The 21830-nt window shown below is 40.0% G+C and overlaps 1 protein-coding gene across 1 annotated transcript; it reads left to right on the top strand.

Moving 5' to 3' along the window:
* Positions 1-513: 513 nt before the first annotated feature.
* Positions 514-21586, top strand: LOC307029670 (uncharacterized protein; the record flags this gene model as incomplete). The annotated part of the gene is made up of 7 exons (XM_079665749.1): positions 514-552; positions 840-998; positions 4861-4966; positions 15877-15982; positions 16542-16672; positions 20423-20467; positions 21576-21586. The coding sequence occupies 7 exons, from the start codon at positions 514-516 to the stop codon at positions 21584-21586; spliced, it is 597 nt and encodes a 198-aa protein (XP_079521875.1).
* Between the last annotated feature and the right edge of the window lie 244 nt (positions 21587-21830).

Genomic DNA, 21830 nt, shown 5'->3' with positions numbered 1-21830 from the left:
AGCGTCAAGAGAACGTATTATTCATGAGACAGTCTTCTGGGGACACCACAGCTGTCTCTGCGTCTCCTGCCATGTGCTCCTGTTCGGTTAACCTTTGACCTCTTACTCACCAGGACACACTTGATATGTCGTGGACAGCAGAGAGACAGACAGACACATGCACTCACATGCATGTTTGGGTTCACAGTGTTTAGTATGTGTGTGCAGACGGTCAAGAATAGATGGAAACAGGTTCTCTGTAGAGGCATAAATACTACACAAGGGAAGTCTGACAGACGGAGCTGATGCTAGTCTCTGTCTGTGTGTGTCTGTGTGTGTTTGTGTGTGTCTGTTTGTGTTGTTGGTTGGTGCCGTTATTTAAGTCATGTCATGTATGTTATGCTGGTATGGCCCCCTCCTAGGTTAGCTTTGTCAGCAGTGTTGCTAGCACTTTTATGTCAATCACCCTTGTTAGCACCATTAGCACTGTTAGCCGTAGCCGTTTTGGCTCAGCCACCTCCATGTTTGCTTGAGATGCAAATGCAGGCAACTCTGGCCCAGTCTCCAAATTTGGTACATATCACCAAAGTGAACAATCATATATTTATCCACCCTTGATTGTGATCTGCTCCAAAAATCTAGTTTATGTACCCTTCTCCTAAGTTTCATGAAAATAGGGTCTCTAGTTTTTCCATTATTTTGTCGACAGAAAAACAAACTGAGCCTTGGCAAAGGACAAACATGTACATGGTTATTAACAATAGACAGATGCACAGACCTTCATAAAATGCATAGTTCTACATTCCAGTTAACTGAGAATGCAGACTTTGTTTAATCCGCCTGATGTGTGTGTTTTACAGGATGGTCGTCTGCACGTCAACGACCAGATGATGGCAGTAAACGGAGAGTCGTTGCTAGGGCGCTCCAATCACGTGGCCATGGAGACGCTCCGCCGCTCTATGTCACAGGAGGGAAACGTTAGAGGGATGATCCAACTGGTGGTGCTGAGGGCTCTGAAGGTACACACACAACCACACACACTTAAACTAATGACACATTGACTCAGGGGTGTAACATGAATACAAGAGCAGCCTTACAAAAGGCCTTTACTGAAATGTTCATTTTCACTTTGCTCTGGTGAATGTCATAACATGTAAAAACACAAAGTACTAAACAAAAATAACATTTGTATTTGGAAGACTTAAAATGGATAGTAGAACACAAACTGCATTAAAAAGTGTTCTTAATAGACTTTGGTTTCTCTTTTTATATTGTCAAAACATCCAGAATCTAGGTTAGGACCCCTGCTGTGACAATGAGAGCCCATGCTTGCCACTGTTGCTTAACTAAGACGAAAACAAACATGCATGTCTCTTCTATCTTCCCTCTGGATCTCCTATCCCCTCTTCTGGCTCTGACTACTGAAAGCATCTTTCTTTCTTGCAGTCTACTGCCTCTGACTTTTTAGCCCTTCCATCCATTCTTCACATACTTGACACGAGTCACCCTGCTCTTACCAGCAGCAGCAGCAGCAGCAGCAAAAGAGCATTTACACTCCAGCTATTCAGATTGTGTCTGTGTGCTTCTTTGTGTGTGACTGAGTGTTCTTCACTGTATCTTTTTTCTAGTAGAGGAAAGGCGCTTTTCACCTCGGCTGCTTTTCAGCTGGTGCCTTTTACATGGCTCTGTAGAATATTTGTATAAACCTTTGCACACACAAAGCTGGGTTGTAGGTTCAAGTGTAAACGGCCGGCCTCTGCATGGCCTGCTTGTAGTGGGAAAAAAGATACATACAGTGCCTGCTTAAAATATTTACACATAAGCACAACAAACAGACACATACTGTAGGTACACACAAATAAAAACACACATTAAAAAAGTACCAGTATTTAGCTGAAAATCTGAATCTGAATGTTTTATCTCCCAGGAAATTGACAGTTGATCCATTTAAGAATAAAACAAAAATAATAATAATATACACAATCAATTAAATATTTATGTAAACACAATACATTGGTGTAAGAATAACTTTTTTTCAAATGTATAATATTCATAATATATCATATTTAAAAAAACTAAAGTAAAATGTCCAATACAAATTACGAAACAATTGAATAAAAAAATTACCGTAATTTTCGGACTATAAAGCGCACCTGAATATAAGCCGCAGCAGCGGCATACCACTCTCGGTTCCACTTTTACTTTTGCGCGCTATCTGTCTCACTCTTTTCCGGCCTCCAGCTTTTCCTGCTGAAACCCGCCGCTTAAAGGTGGGGGTCCGCGGACCGGCCATAGAGCCCATAGAGTTAAAGGTGGTGGCCGTTAGCTGTAAAAATCCATAGATTAGCCGCACCGTTATATAAGCCGCAGCGTCGAAAAATTGGGAAAAAGGCGCGGCTTATAGTCCGAAAATTACGGTAAATGTAACATGTATCTTAACAATGTTTTGAACCAAATAGTTCAATAGCCCCACGATCTACAGCTTCTTTCAAAAATGATAAACTGTCATTAAGATTGATTGCAATGCATTTGTAATAAACAGGATTACTTTCAGATAATTGTGCCCATGTGCATTGCTACATCTGAAGTGGTGTGCTTGCAGGGCATCCGCTGTCAGTAGCTTGATGGTGAAAGCTGTTAGCAACATCGTAGAGTAGCATCCATGTTAAGAGAGGAAAAGAAAGGATAAAAAGAGAGGCAAACAAATGCAGATATACTGTAAGAGACTGTACCTTTTTAAAAGGCTTTTTTTTGGCTTCAGTATTGATGCTTTTAACATTTCAGAAGTGGACCACTCTACTCTCCTTTTTTCTTCTCTATGTCCTTTGCCCTGTCTCTCACTCAGTTCTTCATACTGTATTCATCTCCAGCCAACTCTCTTTCTCTAATCTCTCACTTCATTATGCAGCTGCTCTCTTTGTTCACTAACTGCCCAAATACCCCATATCTCCAAGCTAAATAAGTATGGCTCAGCAGAGGTTCCTGAACCTGAAGCTGCTCGCTGTGGCACTGTCACTATACCTACATTGCTTGATACACACTAATGGCTTGATAATGCACATTTGTAAATAGTTTCCCAGTGATCAATACATCACATCACATATTCAGCTATTTAGATTTAGTTGATCTCTCATTCTGAAAATATACTTTAACATCCTTGACATGAAAACATTTTTCTATAAATATAAGACTTTATACTTAACTTTTGACATGTAATTCAACTCCTTAACTCCTTCCTTACCTTCAAGCACTCTGAAACATTAGACTTACTCCACCATAATAAACTGTTCAACACCAACAATACTTACAGTAGTCTGCATAACCTGCAATTATTCGACTGTGCAATACTAATAACACTTAGGATTAATACCGTGTTAAAATGTACATTTCAAGCATTAATCTGAATTTCATCAATAATATATTTTTTACCACTTTATATATTCAGGTTATTTATTTTCACACAAAGGTACATTTGGTTTGCAGATTAAAGACACACTCAATTGTGACAGCACAGACAACAACTCCATTCTCTAATTGCAATCTTTTATTTTGACTTATTGTGTTTCTTTTTACATATTTTATTTTAATTTGTCTTTGTATTTTTTATTTCATTCCAAAATGGAAAAACTGCCACAAAACAAATATAATAAACTATAAATAATATATTCTGATTATTTATGGGAAAAGAGCACTCAAACATAAAACCAGATTCAGTTTTATGTTTTGTAGAATTGTTCCTAACATTTTACTGTAACTAGAAACTACGTTTTGCCTCAATAATATCTTCATTGAAAATAAACCTTATCTTTTTCAAGTTCAATCTGATTGCACTATGCCACCAGCTAATGGGATGTCTACTGGGAGACAGTGGGGGAGGGGAGGGGGTCCACAGGACCTCTGACACTCTGAAGAGTGATGAAGCCTGGGCTTGAAATTAGGGAGCAGGGGCTGGCGCTCGGTGGGGGATCAAGAGGAAGATGACAGAAAGGATTTATTACGCGCACACAGCGCTGTCATGTCTTCTCCTGTTTGAGTCTAAACAGAGAAACACAACCAGAACGCCATACATATGCATTCATGTTAATGACTACAGTTTCCACACAGGAGACACATACATGCAAATTCAATTCCTAAAGAAATAATAAACGCACAAAGGGACACATTATTACAGGGGACTAAGAGGGGGGGGGGGGGGGGGGGTTGTCAGTGTGAGTGTCACTGCCACACACACAGGAAGCCCTGGTAAAGACAGTTACAATCCTGAAGGCCATGGGAAATAAGCTCCCCTCTCTCACCTTGATCCTCCGCTGTCTCTCTAGTGTCTCCCTCTTCTTCTCTTTCTTTCTACATACTCAACATCTGATTGAGTTGCAATGGACTGCTACAGAGCACTCAGCTACTTTTCTGGCCATTTGAATGCAAATGACATCACACATTAATAAAGATTCATATCAAATAAAAAGCTTGTGAAAACTCTTGTATAATGGCTTCTGTTGCTATGGAAGTGATGATGTCATCAAGTCAATATAGGCTTGAACTTGTGTTTTTATGTTTTAACTTATTAGGTTCTAAAACAGATTAACGGATGATATACAGAAGCGGTTGAATATTTACAAGGCAGATGTTTTTTATTTGCGTAAAATCTTTGTAATTTTAGTCAAAATAAATACATTAAAAATGTTTTTGGTGTTGAAGAAAGTGCAATGTCTTTAGAGCCTTTGTGGGGTTGAACAGAAATGTATTTTTCCTAAACTATTAAACATTTTATCAACACATTTTTACGTGGCTGCATTTGCTTACTTTAAAACAATGTTGTGTTCATTATCTGTCTGTCTGTATAATGTTTTTTCTGATATTCGGTATTTGTTTCCTCTGTTTTAGGATCAACTTGGGGTGTCACCCAATCGCTCATTCGACAGCTCCTCTGGTCTGATGGGTCCAGTGAATGGTCAGTCCATGGTGAACAACTCTCTCTATGCATCTCATGGTGAGTGGACTTTGATCATCATCATTGTTGGACAGCAGGCTAATACACATGACATCTATGAATCAAGTGTATTCTTTTATTTATGAATAATCTAGCACTATTATCTCTGTTTTCATCCTGTCTCAGGTCTCTTTATATGAGGTCAACTCAAAGTATAAAATGTAGCAGTGAACAGCTACTTGTTAAGAAAATAATCCGGAACATCCCTGTAAAATATCTGGAAATCTAGAAACATTGCCCATTTGAGTCATCATTTTACATAATACAATTTACGAATATTTAATCTTAGGAATTTTCTTTGGGCATATACATTTTTATTTTTATCTGTTCAATTTTTATGTATTGTTTTGGGGCAATTTTCACCTCTATTAGATGATGGGAGAGAGATTGTTGTGACATGGAACAAATTTACAAATGTCCCAAAAATTATTCAGGCCGTCCAAAAATCCATCCAACTTTCATGGCTTGGTGGAATTTTTGTCAAATATGGCCTGGGTCCTGGGCTAATTTGTCAGTTTTCGCATACTTTTGATTTGTCTTACTAAAGCCCATTAAAAAATGTTTGGGATATCGATGTTTGGTATCTTTTTTTTAAGGACAACCTCACCTATATATCCTGATAGTTATTTTTTTCATTTTGAGATAATATATGAACATTTTGGATCCAAAATCACCAAAAAACGTAAAAACGGATTTTGAAAATTATGTTATTTTTTATATAGATAACACAAACATGCACAACAAAACAATCTGAAAGCTGGAAATATATACATGAGATGTCACTATGATGATGTGAACGTTTGATTGAGGTAGCATGAACCTATATACACATTTTATGAACAAATAACAGGTGTATCCATAGGTGTTTTTTCCTCATTTCTCAAGTTCTGTCAACAGTGACACAGTAGGCACAACAAAACATTTAAAAGCTTAAATAATGTACATGGGATTTCATTCTGATAAGGCAAAAGTGTTATCATAAATATAATACAAATATGTATATATACACATTATGTACAAAAATAATTTTTTTCTGTCTTTATCTGTGCCACGCTTCAAAGCAGTTTCTGTCAACTATGAAAGGGGTTCCTCACCACCAGCAGGTAGCAACCGAGGCTAATTGTATGTAACAGCCTGAACAAATACTAGAACAATATGCATCCAAAACATATTAACAACGTTTAAAAAAGAACCATTGTCGTTTTTTGGTTTTTCTGAAAAATGGAAAACCAAAAAACCGACGTTATTCAGTTTTTAAACCAAAACGGCAAAAACAGATAAATCAACGTTTTGGTATTGTTTGTATGATTTATGGATATGCTGGGAAAATGAGAAGAAGGCGCATTATGAAGGAGATGTCCGGTCGCCTGTGTGTGTGTGTGTGTGTGTGTGTGTGTGTGTGTGTGTGTGTGTGTGTGTGTGTGTGTGTGTGTGTGTGTGTGTGTGTGTGTGTGTGTGTGTGTGTGTGTGTGTGTGTGTGTGTGTGTGTGTGTGTGTGTGTGTGTGTGTGTGACACTGGCATTTGTTTTCACAAGATATTATGATAGTGTCATTCGTTCTGGTGCACTCCGAGAGCATTTAGCACTATATCGAGATTAAGATTAAACTAACTTCTTATGGGAACACCCGCATATACCTATGGAGTTAGCCAGATGTGTGTAAATTACTGTTCATGGTCATTTGAAAACAAATGCCGGTGTCGGACAGACACAAACACACCGAACACACAGAGCTGAGCTGAGCTAAGCAGAACCTACACACACACACACACACACACACACACACACACACACACACACACACACACACACACACACACACACACACACACACACACACACACACACACACACACACACACACACACACACACACACACACACACACACACACACACACACACACACACACACACACACACACACACACACACACACACACACACACACACACACACACACACACACACACACACACACACACACACACACACACACACACACACACACACACACACACACACACACACACACACACACACACACACACACACACACACACACACACACACACACACACACACACACACACACACACACACACACACACACACACACACACACACACACACACACACACACACACACACACACACACTCACACACACTCTCACACACACACTCTCACACACACACACACACACACACACACACACACATCGTGCACCTTGGTGACTGGACATCTCCTTCATAAAACTAATAAAAGGGGGAGTAATCGGGAAGTTCGATGTGTGTAGAGATGTGTATAGAGATGTGTGTGGCTAACACGTAGCAGCCTGCAGTCACTTGCTGTTCTGATGAAGGTAAACACCGCGAAGGCGGTGCGTAAAAAGGCACATCTTTACCCGCTGGTGCTGCACTTCTCAGAGGCGGAGTTACACGTCCCGCTGCCTCCTGATGCTTCAGCCATTTCATGAAGTGAAGGAGGCTTTCCTTCTATAAAACAGCTGCGGGCAGCAGATACCGTGAGAGTCCCGGACATGAATTCATAGATCAAGGCAGACTGGTTTACTCTCCTGTTTTGCCAATCCGGTGCTTAAACAAATAGCTGGCCGACATGTCCTTAAAACGAAGTCCGAGTTTGAAGTATATCTCAAATAATGTATTCACTGCCATTTCCCCACATAAACATAACAGTCTGCAATTAAACGGTTGTCTCCTGTGCGCTCCTCTTCCTACTTGGCGCACCGGCAACATTCTCGTGCGCACAAGAGGATGAGACCAGGCTGAGCCGCCGAATCCCTCGGAACATCATAAAAGCCATTTTCAACGGTTTTCTGGTGGAAGATTAACTAGGCTACTGGATGAAATAATATGACTGGTATAGGTGCGAAAAAAGAAAAAAAAGATTATGATACATCTTTTGTATATATTTATAATTCTGTAAATATTACGATAAACTCAAAGCTATTTCGCGGCCCGGCAGTAACACATCCGCGGACCGTTGGGAACCCCTGAACTACGACACAGAGGGCAACATCACAGGCTCCTCCTCCATGTCAAAAAACAAGCTTATAGCTTGATTCACGTTCAGAGTTCTCTTCATCATAGTTGAATCTTCAAAACTCTAAATCTATCTAACTATTTCTAAATTCTCAATGTTTGTCTGTCACTTTACTTCAATTGCCGTCTCTCTTCGTCTCCCGCCGCCTGTCTTCGTATATCTTCGTCTCTCTCCATTTCCCGCCGTCTCTCTTCGGTTCCCGCCGTCCTTCTTCGTCTCTTTTCGTCTTGCTTCGTATCACTCCGTTTACCTGATTACCTCACCGACTCCCTGGTAAATACATCCTGTTGAGCAGGATCTACAGTTTCCAGTATTTTCCGTTTCATAAAATGATAAAATACGGCGAAGATATTAAAATATGTGCTTCCATTTTTCATACTTTTGAAATATATTTGTATAACTGTAGTACTGAATAATTGATACCCCAAATAAGCCAGTCACACCATTGTCTAACAGGATAAAACAATACATTGCTGCCACTGACATGGATAACATCCCAACCCCACTGATTGGTGGAGGATACAACCCAGGGTGTTAATTCTACTTCTTTGTTTATTAAGAGTTATTACTGTAACTGTGTTAGTCCACACTCAGCGGTATTTTCTTCAAAATGGTCCGTTTTCAAGTATTGATTTGAGCTTCAGTGACTGACTTTTGGAGAAATGCTTCCACATACAAAACCCTTATTTAGATGGTTTGCACTTAACAACGATTACCTCTATTTTTAAGGCTGTTTCCATTTGGCAGAGATGGACAACATTCACTGGGAACATCATTCACTACTAATTGTTTATTTCTGATTTATTTTCTTTCTCACACCCTCAACAGACGAGCACTTTACATTGTATAATAGCTTTACAGACAAACTTACATTTAAAACCGAATCTCAGGAGCTTTTATTCTGACCCTGTTCCTTCCCTGATTTAATCTTCCCCTGTTATTGCGTTTTTCTCTTTTATTGTTTGCCATTGAAGCAGGATCAAAGTTGGGCATATCATTTGCAATATGTTCATAAAGTGCTGAAAAAGTTTGATGAAAAGTAAAGATAAAACAAACAAAACCAAACAGATACTGCCTTTTACACTGCAGCCTTAATTAGAGCTATGCTAGCCCCTATTCTCCGTTCATTTCTCTCCCTGATTTTATTTCTCTCATCTTTTCTCAAGGTTGTTCTGTTTGTTAGTTATTGCTTGCTCCGGCGCATTAGAACAAGTTATTTTTGTTCTTGCTTCATATCGCTTCATTTTCTCTTTAACTCAATCCCACTCCTATATTGTGTGTGTGTGTGTGTGTGTGTGTGTGTGTGTGTGTGTGTGTGTGTGTGTGTGTGTGTGTGTGTGTGTGTGTGTGTGTGTGTGTGTGTGTGTGTGTGTGTGTGTGTGTGTGTGTGTGTGTGTGTGTGTGTGTGTGTGTGTGTGTGTGTGTGTGTGTGTGTGTGTGTGTGTGTGTGTGTGTGTGTGTGTGTGTGTGTGTGTGTGGGGGGGGGGGTGGGTCTGTCTGTCTGTCTGTCTGTCTGTGACACTTTGATGGAGCAGGAATTGCTGCCCTGATTCAAACAGTGTTGTGTTTGTTTGTTTACTGGTAAACAGCTGTGACCTTGAATACACTCTCCTGTTCAAATGCACCTCCGTTTTGGTGATATACAGTACTGACATTTATCAGGCTCTAAAGTTAAACTGTAGGTTGTAACATGGGCTGATATTATATAGTTATCAGTCTTTGTAAATACGTAGCATTTGTCAGTATGTTAGACTCTGATTAGCTATTTCACACATTGAATCTATTTGATATGGCTTTGAAGCCCTAATGAAAATTAAGACATTGTTGTATTGCACTGTATTGTGCTTTGCAGGAGAATACATTGAGTTTAATGAATCCCTGCATATGTACAGTTGCAAGATGTGAACCCTTTGGAACTACCTGGATTTCTGTATAAATTGGTCATAAAATGTGTTCTGATCTTCATCTAAGTCACAACAATAGACAAACACAGTCTGCTTAAACTAAAACCACACAAACAATATGTTTTTATTGAACACGCCATGTAAACATTCACAGTGCAGAGTGGAAAAAGTATGTGAACCCTTGGATTTAATAACTGGTTGACCCTCCTTTGGCAGCAATAACCTAACGTTTCCTATAGTTGCATATCAGACCTGCAAAACGGTCAGGAGGAGTTTTGGACCATTCCTCTTTACAAAACTGTTTCAGTTCAGCAATATTCTTGGGATGTCTGGTGTGAATCGCTCTCTTGAGGTCATGCCACAGCATCTCAATTGGGTTGAGGTCAGGACTCTGACTGGGCCACTCCAGAAGGCGTATTTTCTTCTGTTGAAGCCATTCTGTTGTTGATTTACTTCTGTGCTTTGGGTCGTTGTCCTGTTGCATCACCCATCTTCTGTTGAGCTTCAATTGGTGGACAGATGGCCTTAAGTTCTCCAGCAAAATGTCTTGAGAAACTTGAGAATTCATTTTTCCGTCGATGATGGCAATCTGTCCAGGCCCTGAGGCAGCAAAGCAGCCCCAAACCATGATGCTCCCTCCACCATACTTCACAGTTGGGATGAGGTTTTGATGTTGGCGTGGTGTGCCTTTTTTTCTCCACACATAGCGTTGTGTGTTCCTTCCAAACAACTCAACTTTGGTTTCATCTGTCCACAGAATATTTTGAACATCCAGGTGCTCTTTTGCAAACTTCAAACGTGCAGATCAGAACACATTTTATGACCAACTTACAGTATATAGAAATCCAGGTAATTCCAAAGGGCTCACATTTTCTTGCAACTGTATTTATGCAGATGTTTTTTTTTTTCACTGCCTTTTAATCTCTTCTCCATACGAATCTCATTCTGTGTGCTACCAGGAATCCTACATTCTTTCACTTTTCCATGCCCTATGTTTCTTAGTAGGGACAGAATTTGGTTGAACTCTTCATCAATGTCCAGGTGTGTCAGGTGTTGAGTCCATCTAGACTTCAAATGATGGACCAAACCCTCTCAGGCTTATGCTGGCATGGTTGTTGGGAAGTGGGCACCCCTATACTCTCTCTGGTTGTGTCACTGCTAAGGATACTCTCTCTATGGTTGTGTCACTGCTAAGGCCCTCTGGGATGTAGTTGGAGGAGTACTCTATAAGATCTTTAATATGGAAGTAGCCTTGAGTCCAGCTACATGCTCTCCCCCAATGACATACATTTTCAATTTGCACAAAACTCATAGCTCTAGCTTGCTTCTCAACTAAAGACCTTATTCTCATGAATTGGAAAGTCAGAAAGTCCAACCGTTTAAACTAAAATACATGGCTGGAGAACCGCGAGCTGTTATGTGCCATCATGACGCGCATGGTGTTATTTCTCTACATATTATAATGAAGAGCGAGCTGTGTGCTCGAGTCTGTCTGTCGGCTGAACTCTGCTGCTCCGCGATGAGGGTCTAACTTCAGCAGCTACATTACCTACGGGTGCGTTTGTTAACAGTAACTGTGCGGAGTCACTGGCACAGACTGGACCGCTGGAGAACAGCTGTTAGAACAGTTCAGGTATTCAGAGCATAGCTCCCTGTCGGAGCGGCAGAGCGTGATGTGCACCACTGACATGGTTTTCTGTCGCAATATTATTTAAGGAATCGTTGAGCTAGCTAACTAGCATACATTTTCACTATCTGCTAACGTTAGCTTTAGCCCTCGTCTTCTAATAGGTTGTACATACATAGGCTATAAAACGAGGTAGTATAAGTATAGATCTTGTACTAGATTAAAAGTAGAAGTACTCAGATCTTGTACTTGAGTAAAAGTCGAAGTAGTCAGATCTGGTACTTTAGTAAAAGTAGAAGTACTCAGCTCTTGCACTTGAGTAAAAGTTTAAGTACTCAGATCACTTTAGTAAAAGTAGAAGTACTCAGCTCTTGTAGGCCTACTTGAGTAAAAGTAGAAGTACTCAGATCTGGTGCTTGAGTAAAAGTAGAAGTACTCAGATCTTGTACTTGAGTAAAAGTAGAAGTACCAGAGTGTAGGAATACTCAGTTACAGTAAAAGTCCTGCATTCAAAATGTTCCTCAAGTAAAAGTAGAAAAGTATTATCATCAAAATATAGTGAAAGTAGCGACAATAAAAGTAGTCATTGTGCAGATCGGTCCATTTCAGAATAATAGATATGATATGTTTTATAATGATTGATCATGGAAGTGTTCTCAAAGCTGCTAAAGGTGCAGCTAGTTTGAATGACTTTGTATACTGCAGGGTAGCTTGTGGATTTACTCCAGGTGGAACTAAAGTCTGATTTAACACTTGATTATATTTCACTTAATTAATCCAGATCTGTGAAGTAACTAAAGGTATTAAATACATGTAGTGGAGTCAAAGTACACCATTTACCTCTGAACTGTAGTGGGGTAAAATAACAAAGTAGCAAAACATTGAAATACTTAAATAAAGTACAAGTATCTCAAAATGTTATCCAAGTATAGTACTTGAGTTTATGAACTTAGTTACTTTACACCAGTGGCTATAAAGATAGAAAGACTAAGCCTTGCACAGTCTTTCCACTGCGATATATTGCGTTTTTTTTAACTATATTTAACCGGATGAAGCATTTTAGTCACGGACGTCTGGATCTTAACTGGTTGACTCATCATCAGTGTTGTGCTAGTTACTGAAAACTAATAGTAACTAGTTACCATTACTAGTTACTTCATTTCAAAAGTAACTCAGTTACTTTACTGATTGACTTACACCCAAAAGTAACGCGTTACTGTGGACAGTAACGCATTAGTTACTTAAAAAAAGGGCTCCCATTAATGCCCTTATAGCCTTCATTTCAGTACTGTTATTGCATTGGAGAATAATACAATCTGTTGATCAAGAAATAGCAATAGAAATAGTAGAAATAGTCTGCATGTGTTCTAGAACATACCGTGCAATGGCTTTATCAACTTTTCCCTGGCTAGCAGTCCCTCGGTTAAAATCCAGCCGCTGTTGCTTAGGTGGAGGTGGAGTGGCGTTGGATGAGTCTGGGTCTGTGGTCTTAGCTAGGCTACTAGCTTCGTCCCAGCATGTTGTTTCTGCAGATGTTTCAACAGATTTGAATTGCTGTTTTGGGCAGTAGATAGGATCTTTAACCCGCCAAGACACAACTTACATTTAACTAAAACGTTCTTTTCTTTGTGCTTGACTAAAGTGAAACAGTGAGAATACCTCCAGGCGGAGAAACATGACTTGAGCTCCGGAGCCGCCATGATAGTCTTGTTAGTAAACACAAACACGCCCACAGCGCGTCTCCGCATGTGACACAGGAAGTATCTAAGTACATTTACTCAAGTACTGTACTTAAGTACAGTTCTCATCTCTGTTCGCCTCGCTGTTGGCGCCGCTCACTAACGTCTGGGAGCCGAGGCTATATACAAAAAATAACGGAGTAACGCACCATGTAGTAACGGTAACTGAGTTACTGAATTTAAAAAATAACGCGTTAGAGTACTAGTTACTGCCAAAAATAACGGCGTTACAGTAACGCGTTACCGTGTAACGTGTTAGTCCCAACACTGCTCATCATACCTTAAGTCATGATCTAACATGTCATGATAATGCATGTTGCTTACCCTCAAATAAGGGGGTTCATCTGTGAATGAAGAAGAGAAGAACCTTTTTGTATCCAAAATAGTTCCTAAGTGCAGATGTTGCTTTTCTTTTTGGAAGTAAATCTTCATTCTCTCCGGTATTGTCCTCCTGTGCCTCGCTCATTTTTTTACCGGTGTTTTGATGGTCTGCAAACTAGCGGGGCGGGGCCTGCTGTGATCTGATCAAGAATGATTGTGATTGGTGGTTTGCAGTGCATGCAGAGCCTGCATGTCACTCACTCAAGTACCCTGACATGAGAGCCGCGCACGTTTTCCTTTTGTAGCAAGCAGCAAAATAATTGTAACATGACGTGTTTGAGTTAATTTACCTACTTAATATTGCATGTCAGAATTATTATAAAAAATTAATAAAATCGCACGTCCCTGCGATGTGAATATCGCGCATGCGCATATCGCGGTTATCGCCATGACACGATATATCGTTCAGCCCTACACAGAGGCATTAAAATCAATTTTCAAAATGCTCAACAGTTCTGCCAACATTATAAACTGACAATTAAAATAAATGCTTTTATACATTTCTATTAGATGTGACTCTTTGGCGTTTCTGTTATTAACTGCTTTAGTTGTTCTGACTGCTAACATCCTCTGTTATTCCTCATTTTAAAGCCGATATTCCGTGGGGTGGGGGGCTCGGATCTTTGTCACCTTTTTCATACCTGATGAGTTTGCATCCTGTTGGCACCTTTATTTCCCCTAAGGTGGAAAAGGAAAAGTAAGAAGAAGATGGGGAATAAGAGAGACGATTAGAGAAGCGCATTGTAGAAAGATACAGACTGAAGGAAGAAAAAGTTGCGTGCAGAAGAAGATTCATATTCCTGCCAATGGAGCAAACCGCTATTGATCTATTATCCACACAGCAAACGCCTCCTTCACTTCAAAGAGCGGGACTCAGTGTGTTCGTTAGCGAGGTGAAAGAAGAATGTGTTTATGACAGTTTGGCTGATTAAGGTGCCGGCAGTAAGGAGGAAGTTTAGAAAGAAAGAGTGGGAGATAAAATGATTTATGGCAGATCTGAACAGAGAGATAAATGACAGGAGGAATATCAGATTGCAACAAAACAGAAGAACAATAAAGCAGGTGATTAGTGTAGAGAGTGGGGGGGGGGGGTGGAGATGAGAGGATGTGATATCTTGAGACGCTGCTGTTTCCCTTTCACATAGAGGACACACGGTGACGATTGTGCACCGCTCCCAGTGTGTGTTGTGTGGCAGAAGTGATGACTGTATGTAAACGGTGCTCTGGTGGAGTTGTGTGTCTGCGAGTTGTCGTGAAGTCGTTGATCACGCAGCCGTATCGCTGCTCTAAATCTGCAGCTGCATATTCCGTTTCATCCGCTTTCTGCTCCCGTTATATTTCTCCTCATCTTCCTCTCCGTCTTATCGTTATCTTGTCTTTCACACACTTTTTTATTCTCCAGACTTTCTGCCAGTGAAATCCTCCAATGAGTTTCGGTTTAACCCACTTTTTGAACATATTTGGAGTAGGTCTATAAAGACTTGTTTGAGTATCAAATGACCAACATCCTGCAGGCTTCAAAGAGGGATTGACACACCATGGCAGCTGTGTTTCCATTGGACACTAACAGAGACCATGTTTCACCTGTTGGGGCGGAGAAAAGTGTCATGATATCCCCTGAAAGATCTCATCCTCAGTTTGTTCGACTCAGATATCAGAGCAGATGCTTGTGTTGTTTGGTGTGTAAACCTGAAGCACGTTTTAGTCATGTTAGTTTGACCATTGTTCATCCACTGAATGAATCTGGTTTATTAAACCCAGTATAAAAGGATTTAGCTGTGATTTAATTACAGTTATCTGATCAGAAAATTATCGGAATAGCTCATAACCATTCCGGCTTTTGAAAAGTCTGAATTCATGCTTTGTCAGGACTCTACGCAGGAAAATAATCACTACTTCAACATGTTGTGCTGAATTCAGTTTGGCAGTGATGTTGCAGTTTATACACAGACTCTAGACTGTATCGATCAACTCTCTAACTTAAACTTATATACCCTCCGTGGCAGCGTATCAGTGGACAGTAAAGATATGAGTTGCTGTCTGGGAAGTATTGGTATTTGTTTTTAACTAAGAAGCAAACGGCAGCATTTTGCTCCAGAAAAGCCAGCCGTAGTTTGTGTGAAATCTTCCATCTGCTGCATTATATCAACAATTCTCACATCCTCAATGCAATCATTTGTTATTTTTGCTTTTCAGTGACCAATGGGAGTTATTCTTACATGGACGATGACGAGGATGCAGAGCTGTACGGTCATGAAACAGAGTTCAGCAGCTCCACCCAACACTCCTATCTGCACGAGAGGTGTGTGGTTGTCAGTGACTTTTCTTATACAGTAGCTATACAGAGTGTTTTACATATGAATGAAATGATTGACAAAACAACATTTGTCATCTAAAGTCTTCCCCTTTGGTCTTAGCCGTTTATATTATTATGTATTAACACTATCTTCTATACTGACTACTCAAAATGAGTCTAGTTTTGTAATTACAATGACAAGGTGTGTTTATTTTTGCACTAAATGTGATTGTTAAAACACTTGTGTTAAATATAAATGTCAAACATTTGTTATTTGTGGTTTTAAATGTTACATTATACTGTAGCTGGGATTTTAACATAAGCGAGAACCCATCAACCACTGATGCGGGATTAGCATTCTGTTTTGCATTTCTTCTGCCTGAGGGTCACACAAAATGAATTCATTTCAAAGATAACATCAACTACGTTCTAAATTAAAAAGATAGTCACCAGTGACACGCCTTAAGGGTGGAGAAAACAAGTCTGTAAATAATGTAATTTCCACAATAAACAACCATCTACCTACAGCTTTTTCTGGAGTGACTGTCTAATTATTTGTTTCCAGGGAAAACTCTCACAGCTCCAGCCAGGCTCAGCCCCAGTCTCCCGCCCAGAACCAGAACCAGCAGCAGTACCAGCACGTGAAAGCCTCCAAGAGCATGGACCTGGGTACGACTCAGAACCAGCAGCACTCTGGTGGGGTGATTTATCTCAGTGTATCTGCTCTGCATGGTGGCTGCATGCATCCCAGCCTCACAGAAAGTCCTGCTGATGCATGGCTGCTGCACGGACGGCATGCTCCTCCAAGCCACATGCAGACTGTAAACATTCACTGAAAGCTACACATGCGGGGGGAAACACTTTACGCATGTTGCATGGAGAGACACAGTGATGTTATTATTATATTTGTGCATATGTTTTGCATTCATTTAAACACATAAGTATTTCATATATAGCTTATTTCTTTAGATAGTTTTGCGAAACTTTTTTTTTTAGATTCATACTGTATGGAACACAACATATTAGTTTGTACATTAATGCATATTTTAATTGACATTTATATTTAAATCCCAAATATATATTTTTCATATTAAGACTGATTTGATCTCATTAGAAGACCACTCTGATCTTTCTGTAGGAACATCAAGCCGTGACCCTTTTTTCATCTATAACTGCAGTTACATCGCAACTCCGTCTCGTTCAACTATTTTTTGTTTATCTAAAAGAAAAGAAAAACATGTCTCCGTTTGCGTCACAGGACTTTCATTCATCTTCATTGTTATCTGTTATTTATTCATGCAAAAAAAAAAGATGAATTCTAAGACCTCTGTTATCCCGCTCTCCACGTCAGCTTTGTCACCTGTTGCTCTCTGATTAGCGAGGCGAGGGTTCACTGACATTTCGGTAATTGTTTAAAAGTCAACTTTAGAAATATGCCTATGTCTGTGCTCATGCATACATCTGTGTAATATGACAGTGGATGGTGCAGCACAACAAAAGCTTATTGTTTAAAATGTCACTTCCCTCAGTCCTCCTCCTCCAGGCTGTTCCGCTGCGAGTGTGTGTGTTTGTGTCAGAGGGAGAAAATGAGACAAAAGAGCAGAATTTAAGCGGCAAAGACACCAATTTCTACATTAATAACACACTGATGGTATGTACATCATCCCCTTTGTATGCTAAACACTTGATCGTCAGTAAATGTGTCACAAACAAATATGGATTTAATTCATGATTGCTTGAATGGCATGACGTGTTTTATTGCCGAAGCGTTGCGAGAAACACAATTTCTTGAGGCTAAGATTTTGGTTTGTATCCAGTTATTGTTTTGAGGGGAGGACCTTACATCTTTGGGGATAAACCTTTCGACTTTATCCTAAAGACCTATCAGATCCCCCTCTGCTTTGTTTATAATCCCAGCCTGCCCTCTGACTATATAAAGCTAAAGAGAACATATCCTTTACAAACGAGACAAGAATGCTGCAGCTAGGAGGGTGATTGAAACTTAGATGAAACAAAACATGGCAGTATCAGCTTATTTTTTAAAAGGATAGCTTGTTAATTGTGACAGTGTTGTTGCGGAAGGTCTGTAAACCCTGCAGTGCTCTGTGGGGACCCTGAATTGCTAATCTGACATTTTTTTATATTTAAAGTAAAGACAATTACAGAAAAAGCTGTTTCTACCCTCTCTAATATAAATACATTGTATGCTTTTTATTGTTAGAAGGACAATCATTGCATTTTGGACTGACAAACAAAACATTTAAAGAAATTATTTTGAGAATCCAGGATGAAGATCGTTACCTAGTGATTCTAGACAAACACTTGAATCCTATATTTGAATAATGTCATAAGAAAGTAATAGTTTTTTGCAGCCCTTATGGGACCTCTTTTTGTTCAATGTTTAGACTTAACTCAAGTACTGCTTGAATGACCACAGGATATTCACCATTGGTATGTTGCTAATGAGGTGATCAAGTAAGCTACCTTTAGCATCAATTAGCAAGTGGTTCTTTGTCAGCATACTTCACTCTGCGTATGGAACCATATGCATATCAAATTTGGCTCATTAGTAATGTAGGGAAATGCAAATTAAAATCATATCTGCGACACATGTGGTATACACAGGACATTCCTGTCCTGTGCATTTCCTGAGTGACATGTTTTTTAAATACCTACACAGAGATACTCCCATCAAGGTCAAATATTCTGTTTCTTGTGCCATTGTAGTGGGTTTCAGAATGTAAAGTTGGACAGGTACAAATAAGTGGAATAATTATTTAAAATATGCTTTGAACTGCTTTACATTTTTTCCCATTCTCATATTCTTATTATATCTCACCTCCGATAAGGGACTGCTGATTAGTGCTGTATAATTACTGCATGAGATCATTTCAGCAGAATGTAGTAACATTAACACAGTGTGTGTGTATGAGTGTGTGTGTGTGTGTGTGTGTGTGTGTGTGTGTGCGCGCATGCGCATGTGCATGGATGTGTAAAAAAAAAAGAGAAACAGAAAGCATTGTCAGCATTTCATTTGTGGGTCGGTTACATAATTTCATTTTTTATTGAATTCGTCCTGATTTAATTTCCAGCCCAATTAAACATTTACGACTAATTTATGATTGGTTCCAAATGAACTGCTTCCTGCTGTCCTTATTCCCTCCTTCTTTGTTTCCTTTTCTCTCTCCCTGCCTTTACCAGTATTTGTCCATTCTTGCCTGTACATTTTTAGTTTGTATTCAGGTTCGTTCCCCGCAAATAGGAACAGTCACTTCTGTAACTCAGTTTTGAATGAATCTATATGTTTCATTTAATATGAACTGATAGGTTCCTTTTTCTGTTTACTTAAATCGTAGTAAATTACATGTTAGCAATCATGTTAGTTCAAACTTTTTTTTTTTTTTTGGAGAAAGTGACAGTCTTAGTGTGTGTAGCTCAGCCTAATAACAGGTCTGTGTGTGCGTCACACACGTGGCATCTGCAGCTCTATTGAAGTAGACACACACACACACACACACACACACACACACACACACACACACACACACACACACACAGATCCACAAGCTACCGGGCATGTTGATTCACCGCAGACAGATGCCATCAGACACACACACACAGCTAGAATTACACTTAAGGCTTGGTTTTCATTAGAGAAGTATTTGCTGGAAGAAGCCATGTTACTTCTTGGTTTCTGTGGTCTGTGTGTGTGTGTGTGTGTGTGTGTGTGTGTGTGTGTGTGTGTGTGTGTGTGTGTGTGTGTGTGTGTGTGTGTGTGTGTGTGTGTGTGTGTGTGTGTGTGTGTGTGTGTGTGTGTGTGTGTGTGTGTGTGTGTGTGTGTGTGTGTGTGTGTGTGTGTGTGTGTGTGTGTGTGTGTGTGTGCGTGTGTGATCACTACCACTCAATGTGTTCCTTGTTGCCATTGGCCGTCTTTGTGGCTTTAGGGAGGAAAGCAAAAAAAGAAACGGGAGAGGAGAAAGTGAAAGGATGATTAATAAAGCAGCGGTGATGGAGAGCATGGTGATCAAAGGAGGGAGGAGAACACTGCTGTGTAACTGAAGAAACAATGAAAACAGTGAGAAGATAAGTGAGGGTAAAGGGCAGAAGGTGAAAGGGATAGATGTAGGGTACGTGGCAACAAGAGAGGGAATGAAGAAGGGATGGTGAATGACAAATGAGGTGAAATAAAAGGGAGGAAGGGAAATTACTTCAGTAGCAGTGAAGCTGGATTCACATCACAGGCAAAGATGATGCTACGCCGCTATCTGCTAAGTCTAGACAGAAGTATTAATAGAGAATGATGGAGGGAGAAGGACATGCTGAGGAGGAGTAATGCTCTTAAGTTTAAAGATCTTATGGATATGTGGACAGCAGATTCACCTCTCGACAAGCTGGGGAAAATATATAAAAAATGTAGAAGTATTAACATGTGTTTTTTTTTTTCAGTGGCAGACGAGAGCAACGTCGGATCCCTGGTTGGATACACTGAAGGTAAGGCAAATACAAAGCAACTACACCTGCTCATAATCAATATGATAGAGACACCGGGAAACACTGAATGTATTCAAATTGGTGCACTTAAAAATGATCTGAAAACACACAAAAGCACTTTTCAATTTGCTCCATACTTTTTAAAAGAAAATCGGTATCCAAAGATGTAAAGAAAGGGAAGTAAAAGAGCAATAAAAGTAAAAGCCAACACCAACAACGTTATAAGGAAAGTATGAAGCAGAAGAAAGTAAAAATGGTGGCGAAAAAAGCTGAACTTGGGTAAGTTTAAGAATGAAAGTAAGATTGTACACCGCTGACATTTCTTTAAGTGTGCTAAGCAAAATCTGAAGATGATAAGAGATGTGTGTTTTGTCTACGTGATACAGTAGCACACATCAATTGTGTTGCCCATCAGACTTAATTTGCTACTAAAATAAAATATATACTGTATATTTTGTATTTGTTCTTTGAGCAATCAAAACAGCCCCTGCTGGTTCTCTGCCTCCCCCATCATCACTCTCTTTGAAGTCACTATTTACCATGTGTCCTCCTTTTTCCTTCCCCCTCTCCAGTGGCATTTACATGCCACTTGACTTTTCTCGTGTATGCCTTCTCTACATGCCTGTCTCCTATATATTTGAGCTCCACTATACCTCACGTTAGATATCTCCTCAATTTGACATAAGTGCAAATGAAAATAATATTCTCAGAGGGACTTGAGAGAGAAGAGAAATGCAAACCTATGGTCACTTCTTAAAGACACTATAGTCTCTCTAGGTCGTCCTCAGACGAGCCCTCCATCGTCGCTTCCAGTCATCCCGGTTCTCCATACACCTGGCCAGTTCATTGGTACTTTGTGCTCCTGCGTCGTTCTTGAGTACGTCCACGTATGTTTGTGCGGGACGTCCTCGTGACCGATGCCCGTGTGTTGGTTCCCACAGCACCAATTTGCCGGCTGGCAGCTCTTGATGCCTTTGGCAATGTCCTGCTAGTCTCATTCTCCTGGCTGCAATTTTCTAGCTCACCCTTGGTATTCCCTCGTACAGGATGTTGTTGGTTAAATGTACTCTTGCTGATGTTAAGTACTGCTCGCAACATTCTGGTGTAGCATCCGTCTAGAGACTTTTGCAGTGTTGGCTTCAGGGTCCAGCATTCACTGCCATAGAGGAGAACAGACTCTACCGTTGCATAGAAGAAGCTGAGTTTGATTTGACGGGGGAGGTTGGAGTTCCATACACTGGTCATGCCATACAGTGACCATATAGTCAAGTTTGTTCTAAGGGTGCAAGAAACAAAATGACATAGAATGCCAGATAGTCACCTGAGCCTGCACACACTTGTTAAAGATGGATGTCAAACCTTT

Source organism: Notothenia rossii (genome assembly GCF_949606895.1).
Source record: "Notothenia rossii genome assembly, chromosome: 2".
Taxonomy (NCBI): Eukaryota; Metazoa; Chordata; class Actinopteri; order Perciformes; family Nototheniidae; genus Notothenia; species Notothenia rossii.
Note: the sequence above shows the minus strand (reverse complement) of the source record. Positions and strands in the feature narration are given on the sequence as shown.